Raw genomic sequence first — 9,122 nt, 5'->3', positions numbered from 1 at the left:
CCGAGTGCCAAGGTGCCAACGCCGGGCAGTTACCATGGCGACATCGGCGAAGAGAGCCGTGTACGTTTTCTCTATCGTTCCAAGACTGGCACGGCTAGTTCAAGAGGCTTTACCAGATGTTATTGTGATCAACATCAAGCCTGAAGGTAATGCTATTAAATCGTCACGTGCAATATGTATGACAATACGAATAGATCGGATTTTAACCATAATATAATGAACGATACAAAGATTTTATGAACTGCCCTTGACATAGTATCTTAAACTGGACTTATGACTTCGAATATCTTACTGTCAGCAACTTTGAGTCCCATGAAAAAAAACTTTTTAGACACTTCTGTTAGCTTTTTCTACTGTTTGTAACCACATCACATCCTATAGACGTGTTATCTCTAAGCCTAACACTTGGGAATAGCAACTGGTATTCTTCCTAAACTAATTTCAAGGTCATTTGTGGCACCATGATGTGGCATATGTTTCTTATGGTTGGTTCCACTGTATTTTATGCAATTAACTCTTATTATTATTATTGTTAGTATGGTTATCATCATCATCATCGTTATTATTATTGATAGTGTCATGATCATTATTGTTATTAATATTTTTGTCTTTTTTATGGTTATTAATATTATTATCATTATTTTTTATTATTTTTACTATTATTATAGTTAATGACATTATTAATTATATTATTATATATACAATATTATTATCATAATGATATTATTATTAATATTATTATTAGTCGTGGTATTTTTAACATTGTTATCATTATTGTTATCATCATCATTATCATCAAAATCATTGTCATCATTATTATTAGTAATAGTTGTTGTAATATTGTTACTGTTATTTCTGTTTGCATAATCTTACTCTGACCCATTAAAAAAAAAAAAAAGGACCATAACAATTTTGTGGTGGATTTTTTTGTTATATAGAATATGGGCCTCGTCAGAACAAGAATACCTTTGATTTAACTTTTTTTTATTTCCCTGTGGAAAAGCATTATTGAACGAGCAACAAGAGCAGGATTTTCACATTACAAGCACAAAAGTCATATATCTCGAGAGGGTGATAATGAGAATAAAAAGCCATCAGTTTAAACAAACCTCTCTAGATAACAGCAAATTAAAAGTAACAGCATCTTGCGGGAAGAAAAACAGATGAAAAAAGCCAAAATATGAGACTGAAAGACTGCTCGCTTATTTCATTCATATTTCCTTAAAATAGGAATAATGAATAAATAAAATGAAGAAGTATTTTACAGGATTGTTGAAAGGGAGGAATAATATTTTGCTTCATTTCTTTAATAGATATGTATGGAATAAGTAACTTTCACTCTACTGCTTTAGACAAATTTTTTGAAGATTTTTTTCTTCCCCGCTCACTGTACGCACAGCACTCGTATCATATATATTAATCCCTCAAATGCAAAAACAGGAAGAATTTACTGATATAACAATGTAGATTTATCCATTTATAGTTCAAAGACTAGGCTTTTGATATCAAAGAAGAACTAGATATTTTCTCTCTTTTTTTAATGTGTATTTAATTTTAATGTGTGATACAAACTGATCTGGGCCTTACAAATTGATTGATCCCCATTTGATGAAGTGTCAATTTTATATAATCTTTCGACAGGGCGTGTTGCATCAGAGCAGACAAAAGCTGTAGAGCAACTCAAAGAGGCAGAGATCCTCTTGGCAGACAACAACTTTATTGGAGAGGTTTGTACTGTGCCAAGCGGCTCCATTGGATACATCAGAATCACACAGAATCTAGCACATTGCAATATTTTTTATAGATTGCCTATACTTATTACCCTTTTTTTTTTTTACTTATACTCTTATTCTTCTTTTTCTTTGTCTTCTTTTTTCACTGTGTTTGTACTGGCATGGTAATAATTAGGAAAGTAGCTATATGTGATATATAAATAAATAAGTCATGTTCCTATATATACTTATTAGGAAATTAAGTTCTTTTTCATGTTGGATATTGTCTCTTGTGTTTATTTCTTCTTGTTTTTGTATGATACACAAGTTTAGATATATTCAAGAGTATCCCAGCTGTATTGAACATTTTTTTTCCTTTTTAAATATTTTTTTCTACTTATTCATTTCTAATCAGTGAATTAACATTATGATTCTGCTCTCAGATAACGCACCTGCTCCCCAAACTCCAGTGGGTCCAAGGAACATGGGCGGGGGTTGAGGGGCTTGTTGACCTTTTCAGGGACAAGGTGAGAGTTAGAACATGTTCAAGATAAGCATTTAGCAGTTTTTGGTGTAGATTCTATACATTATTTTAGCATTTTTACACAGAGAAAGAAAAAAAATTATGCCATTTCAGTAAATGTTTTGAAGGTACCCATCAGCACTCAAGTAGAAACAAGAAATTTCCACCTCATATTAGGGCTTGTACCTCTCCATGATAATTTATTATCAAATGAGGAATCAGGGCAAGCACTTTATTGCCAGAGTATACATAGTAAAGAATCATTGGCCTTTGTTAGTGTGCAAAGTGCAGAGGCCATGGCAATCAGATGCACCATACCACAGTCACAGCAAGCCAACTATCACAGATCAAGTTTCAAATTAAATACAAGAAAAATGTCCCATTTTGAGAGGCACTGGTCATCTAAACATTCAGCATAATTTGGTAAATAGATTATTCATAGTTTTTTAAATCTAAATTTGTTGAACAGAGGACACACTTAACCTGACATGGCATTATTTCAAAAGTTTAGTTTTCCATACCCAGACACTCCTCTGTATTATCAGTGATACATATGCCCTTGCTGAAACCATTTGTTTTGAAATTTTACAATTTTGTTATGTAACCAGTTATTATATTCTGTATTTGTGTTTGTTGTAAAGATTATTACATCGTGTACTGACACATGATCTAATTGTACCTCAGCATTCTCTAAGAATCTAATCTACTTCATTTCATTTTATTAGCCAAAGCCAAACTTCCCAATCAGTCGTATGGTTGGGGATTCCTTCGGTCAGCTTATGGCAGAATATACAGTTGGTCGTATCATAAGTCATGAGCGAGACTGGTTTGAGTGTCATCAAAACCAGGTAAAACTTTCCAATTCCTTTTATTCTTTATGTTTGAATTAAATGTTTTAACTGTGAATATATCATTAAAGGTAATGCTGGCTCTTCAGTATACCCATGCAAAACTTCAAAAAAGTTTGTGTGTCCATGTGTGCATTTAAGAGGCATTGGGGTAGTATGCATATTTACTCTTATTTCATTTGTATCAACAGATGAAAGGTTTGTGGCTTCATGAAAAGAAGATCCATTACTACCGTAGCATACAGGACTTGGTTGTTGGAATACTTGGAATGGGAAATATTGGAAAAGAAGGTAATATTTATGAATACTTATGTACCCCTTTATGTACAAGATTATTAGGACTGCAGTTTGTACAAGTTTGATTTTTAATTATTCTCCCTCTTTTTTCTATTTGGCTTTCTTTATATATTAGCTTGTTTGAAATCAGCTGAAATGCTTCTTAAGGGCAAGCTTTTTGGTATAATTTCCCTTTCAAATGATATATATTGTATTTTCTTTATGCAGTTGCAAGATGCCTCAAAGCATTCCGATGCACTGTGCATGGTTACAGCCGCTCAATCCCAAGTGATGAGAATAGATGTAGTAATGTTGATAAATATTGGTAAGTATTATCATTTACTTTTTCTGCTGAAAACTTTGCTATGGCCTACAAACAATGATTCTCTGTAAGATATTTTAAAGTTTATAAAAGCATAAAAGGAATGGGAAATTATGTTTTTTGTTGTTGTTGTTTAAAAGTGTTTGTTTCAATTAGATTTTTGATGCACAGGATAAGGGAGCCAAGTTGTTTGAGGTAGATTGTAAAAATATACAATTTTTAAAAATATACTTTTAAGAGATTATTTAATTTTTTTTCTTCTAACTGCTAATGATGAGATTGAGGAGTGATTTCATCATTGTAATTTATCAAATAAGGACACATGCACAACATTTATCCTTACAATGTCAGTATCTTTTTTAAGGTATGTTCTCTGTATACTTCCAAAGGCATACTGGAGAGCTTTCATCCCTCTTGAAGGAGTGTGATTATGTTGTAAATATCATGCCATCAACACCTGAAACAAGAGGAATGCTTGGGGGAGACGTCTTGAAGGTTGCAAAGTATGATTTGAGATTGTTATCACTCCTTTTTTATTTTTTATTTTTTTATTATATAAATCAGTCTTCTATGAATAATCTTATCCAGTGCAAAATCTTTTTTGTCAGTAACATATTTAAGAATTTTAGCCCCTGAACAGTGGAACATGTCTATGAATTTAGGGTCAACAGATACTGGGGATCGTTTTCCCTGTCATGTCTCCACAAACACGTGAACTTATAAAGTAATACATTTACTTTAGTATGTTTTAAGTTCAGTCATATGCCCCATAAACGTTGTCTGTTGACCATGTGTGTAGATATGGCCAGACCACAGGGAAGAGAGAAGATACATTGCTTTTAGTAACTAATATGTTCATTCTTGATTTCATTACATTCTGATGCATTTTCTTTATTGGGCAGAAAAGGAGCTGTTCTTATTAACATTGGCCGTGGAGACCTCTTAAGTGAAGCAGACCTGATCAGGAGCCTTGACTCTGGGTGGTTGTCGGGAGCCATTTTGGATGTTTTTGCCAAGGAACCTTTGTCCTCAGAAAGTCCCCTCTGGAAGCATCCCAAAGTAATATATTAAAAAATATTGTGTGCATGGTTGTTCTTATGGTGTGTGTGTATGTGTGTGAGTGTGAGGGAGTGAGTAAGAGAGATAATATGTATACATAAGTGTAATGATAATATCAGAAGCACTTTTATTCTAGTCTCATGACCTTAATACCCCAAGCAAAAGCTAGACAGGAATTAATGCTTCTTGAATGTGCATGACTCCCTAAATCTGGTTTCCATTGATAATTTATGCAAAATAGAAGATCAATATTTCTCATCAGTTTCAAATGATCAGTTTCAACCTAAAAGCCTGTCTTCTTGTATAAGACAACATAATTGATTTCTCACTAATTTTCTTCAAACCTGTGTCTCATCCTCTTTTGAATTTACCTTTATTCATTTTAATTCTGGGTAAAATGAATGAGAATTTTGGTCTTGATTATCAATGGCAAGACAGATTCTAAACATAATAAACATTAATCAGTTAGACAGTTATTTTAAATGCATACTAAATTTTTCTCAAACTGTATAGTAAACATCCCTGTATAACATTTTATTGTTTTTAAGATAATGACATAAATGTATGTAGTTAACCTACTCACAACAGGTGCTGGTCACAGTGAAATGCAAAGTGCATACAGCATAAATTTGCCTTGTTCCCTATTGTCTTGACTGCAGCATAAATTATTATTGAAGGAATGCGGCAGGAAAGAGGCTTTAAGCATACTTTTGAGGGCCTGTTTCTCGTCAACTTAGAAAAGTATTCAACCTGTATCACGTTAAAGGATGTCAACCCGGTGTGAGTTACAGTCAAGTCAAATTTTACAGAACATAGGGGGTTGAATACAAGGTATGCATACATAAATCTTTAGAGGTTTGTGTATGTAAGCCATAGAATCAGAAGTTTAATATCAAAAGCAAACTTATCTGTAAAGAAGTTAATTAATGCTCTCATACATATATACATACATACATACATACATACATACATACATATATATATATATATATATATGTATATATATATGTATATATATATATATATGTATACATATATACATATATATATACATATATATATATATATATATACATATATATATACATATAAATACATATATGTACATATATAATATATTTATATATATATATACATATATATACATATATATACATATATATATATATACATATATATATGTACATGTATATATATACATATATACATATATATATATATACATATATATACATATATATACATATATATACATATACATAATTATACATATACATTATATATATGTATTTATATATATATGTACTAATATATATATGTATATATATGTATATATATAAATATGTATATATTTATGTATATATATATATATATATATATATATATATATATATATATATATATATATATATATATATATGTATATATATGTATATATATATATATATATATATATATATATATATATATATATATATATATATATATATATATATATATATACACATATATGTGTGTGTATGTGTTTGTGTAGAGTGTATATATCTATATATATCTATATCTATATCTATATCTATCTATCTTCCATCTATCTATCTATCTATATATATATATATACATATATATATATATATATATATATATATATATATATATATATATATATATATATATATATATATACATATATATATATATATATATATATATATATATATATATATATATATAGTGCATATATACATTTATATGTATGTATGTATATATGCATATATATAAAAAGAAGAAAAAGTGGTACGTGAAGTAACATGATAGTTGACCACTGTCCACTATCCACAGGTGGAGATTACTCCCCACACTGCAGGAACTAGCAGACCCGAAGACGTGTCTAAGACTTTTATCCAAAACTACAAGCGTTTCTCTCAGGGTCTTCCAGCATTGTTTCCCATTGACTGGAATGCAGGTTATTGAGGGCTTACTCTTATAGCTAGGTGAGAAACTTGTCTTATACTTCTCATTAGGTATTTTCTCTGCATTTGTTGCTTTGCATTTGTTGTTTGCATGTCTATGTTGTGAAATGCGGACAGTGAGACATAGATTTTGGGTTTATGGGTAGAAAGATAGAAGTAGTGATGTAGTTAAACTATTTATATATTCCATGTTGCATGATTTGTAGTGGAATGATGTACAAATAGTGTATAAGGTTGTTTGTTTTTGTATTTGAATTACTCCTTACCTGTAAGGTACAAACAAGAGTTTTATTGTAAATATTGTGGATAGATGTCTGCAAGTTCTTCTCTTAAAAAGGCTTCATATTTTCAATGGCTTTTATATTTTGCATCTGTATGTTGACAGGCCACACACATTGTTTGAGGTAATCATTTTCTACTTCTAATCAAAGTAATTACCAGAAATTATATGACTTGAGGACTAAACCTGATTTTAAAATTAATTTCTTGAAAGTAGGGTTGATCATTATAATCTCCTTTTTCATTATACAATGAAACTCTCAAAGTAATTTTGTTAGTTTTGCAACTTAACAGTGATGTGTGTGTGTGTGTGTGGGGGGGGGGGTACAAGTGAGTTCACATTGACACAGTGTAGTACCATGACTATTTAATCAGTAATGTGTCCTCTTACTTATATCTTCTTGTCTGTATTGTGGTGAGGTGTAGGGAAATGTGACCCCTCTTTTCCATAATATACAATAATGAAATATAAATTACTAATTGATTTTGACTTATCTACTGATAATGTGATTATTGTTGCTTATTTTAGAATGATGAACTGTCCTCTTTAGGCATAGGAGTTCAACCCCTCTGCACAATTCTCCACCGCATTGATATGAGTGTTCAGTAGCTGAAGGGAGGCTAACATTAAATTTGAATTAAATTAAATTAAATCTAACATTATAGTTTGCATTTTCTTTTGAATTAGGATAGTTTTTTTTATGGCTTTTGAGTGTTACTAATGATGTGGTAATGATGGGTGAGTAATTTTCTTGAGCTTTAGATTTTATTACCTCTGCTGTGGAGTCTATTGATTGCAGACAACCTTTAAAATAAGGACATTTAACCCATTCATTGCAGAAAGCATGGAATTATGCAATGGCTGTGGTGGACAGAGTCGCAGATGGCATTGTGTAATGGCATATCATATGGTACTGGCTCACCATTGAGAGCCTGTTGATAGTAGTGACTTCATTTGTTTTGTGTCACTCTTAGATACAGGCAATTTGATGAAGGAAAATATTGTTTTTTCAATATTTTGTGAGACAGCAGATTCAGAATCATCCTCGATTCCATCTTTGGAAAATGGAATGGAGCTCGAATCTGAAACTGTTGTCTCACCTATTTGTGCATTGTGTTTTTTTTTTTTTTACCATAGTATCAACACAGTAGAGTGTTTTTTGTATTCATATATATATATATATATATATATATATATATATATATATATATATATATATATATATATATATATATATATATATATATATATTTATATATATGTATATATATATATATATATATATATATGTATACATATATATATATATATATATATATATATATATATATATATAAATATATAAATATATAAATATATGTATATATATGTATATATATAAATATAAATATATATAAATATATATATATATATATATATATATATATATATATATATATATATATATATATATATATATATATATATATAGTTTTTGTGTGTGTTTGTGTGTCTGAATGTGTATTTCTAAGAATATTTCTGTTTTCTCCAAGAGATGGATTTTGGTTTTGGAGAGAAAATTGAAAGAAGGTAAACCATTAAGCTAGCTATACACTGAATTTGCAGTCTTGATAAGTTTATGACTGAAAAGCAAAACATTTATTTTTTTCATAACATTTTCTTTTCTTTTTTATGCCAACAGATTGTCATCAGCCCCCATACAGCAGCAACATTCATATATCGTTCAGAAGAGATTACCAAAAAATTCAGTGCAAATTACAAGCGATTCATTAAGAACGAACCATTGATTGGGGCAGTCGACTGGAACAAAGGATATTAGGTCACAGTAAAGAACTCACTTTTAGGTCTGGCAGGAGCAGAATTACTATTGAGCCATTTAGATAAGTCAGAATATTCTTCATCATTATCGCCCTGTCAGGTTCAGATGTATTGTATCGTGCCTTAAGATTTAGTCTTTTTTCTCCTTCCTCTTCCTCTTCTTTTTCTTCTGTTGTGCCAGGATTCTCCCTCTCTCTCTCTCTCTCTCTCTCTCTCTCTCTCTCTCTCTCTCTCTCTCTCTCTCTCTCTCTCTCTCTCTCTCTCTCTCTCTCTCTCTCTCTCTCTCTCTCTCTCTCTCTCTCTCTCTCTCTCTC

At 30.5% G+C, this 9,122-nt stretch overlaps 1 protein-coding gene across 2 annotated transcripts; it reads left to right on the top strand.

Moving 5' to 3' along the window:
* On the top strand, window positions 1-8,955 carry LOC113829482 (glyoxylate/hydroxypyruvate reductase A). Of its 2 annotated transcripts, XM_027382661.2 has the most exons (10): window positions 1-146; window positions 1,642-1,727; window positions 2,156-2,239; window positions 2,961-3,083; window positions 3,275-3,374; window positions 3,588-3,684; window positions 4,071-4,184; window positions 4,584-4,740; window positions 6,580-6,731; window positions 8,672-8,810. In XM_027382661.2, exons 1-9 carry the CDS (start codon window positions 35-37, stop codon window positions 6,709-6,711), a joined length of 1,005 nt encoding a protein of 334 aa, XP_027238462.2. In that variant the 5' UTR covers window positions 1-34; the 3' UTR covers window positions 6,712-6,731; window positions 8,672-8,810. The 2 variants fall into 2 exon arrangements, with proteins under 2 accessions (XP_027238462.2, XP_027238460.2); XM_027382659.2 differs by lacking the exon at window positions 6,580-6,731 and having other exon boundaries at window positions 8,672-8,955.
* Window positions 8,956-9,122: the final 167 nt, after the last annotated feature.

Source organism: Penaeus vannamei, chromosome 11 (assembly GCF_042767895.1).
Source record: "Penaeus vannamei isolate JL-2024 chromosome 11, ASM4276789v1, whole genome shotgun sequence".
Taxonomy (NCBI): Eukaryota; Metazoa; Arthropoda; class Malacostraca; order Decapoda; family Penaeidae; genus Penaeus; species Penaeus vannamei.
The sequence above is the reverse complement of the archived record's forward strand: the minus strand, read 5'-3'. Positions and strand labels throughout refer to the sequence as shown.

What these genes read in the sequence shown, in the direction of transcription:
- LOC113829482 (XM_027382659.2), top strand. Translation starts at nt 35, where the DNA reads ATGGCGACATCGGCGAAGAGAGCCGTGTACGTTTTCTCTATCGTTCCA. An exon ending in ACAACAACTTTATTGGAGAG is followed by an intron (nt 1,728 to 2,155) that starts GTTTGTACTGTG and finishes TTCTGCTCTCAG; the next exon opens with ATAACGCACCTGCTCCCCAA. An exon ending in GGGAAATATTGGAAAAGAAG is followed by an intron (nt 3,375 to 3,587) that starts GTAATATTTATG and finishes TTCTTTATGCAG; the next exon opens with TTGCAAGATGCCTCAAAGCA.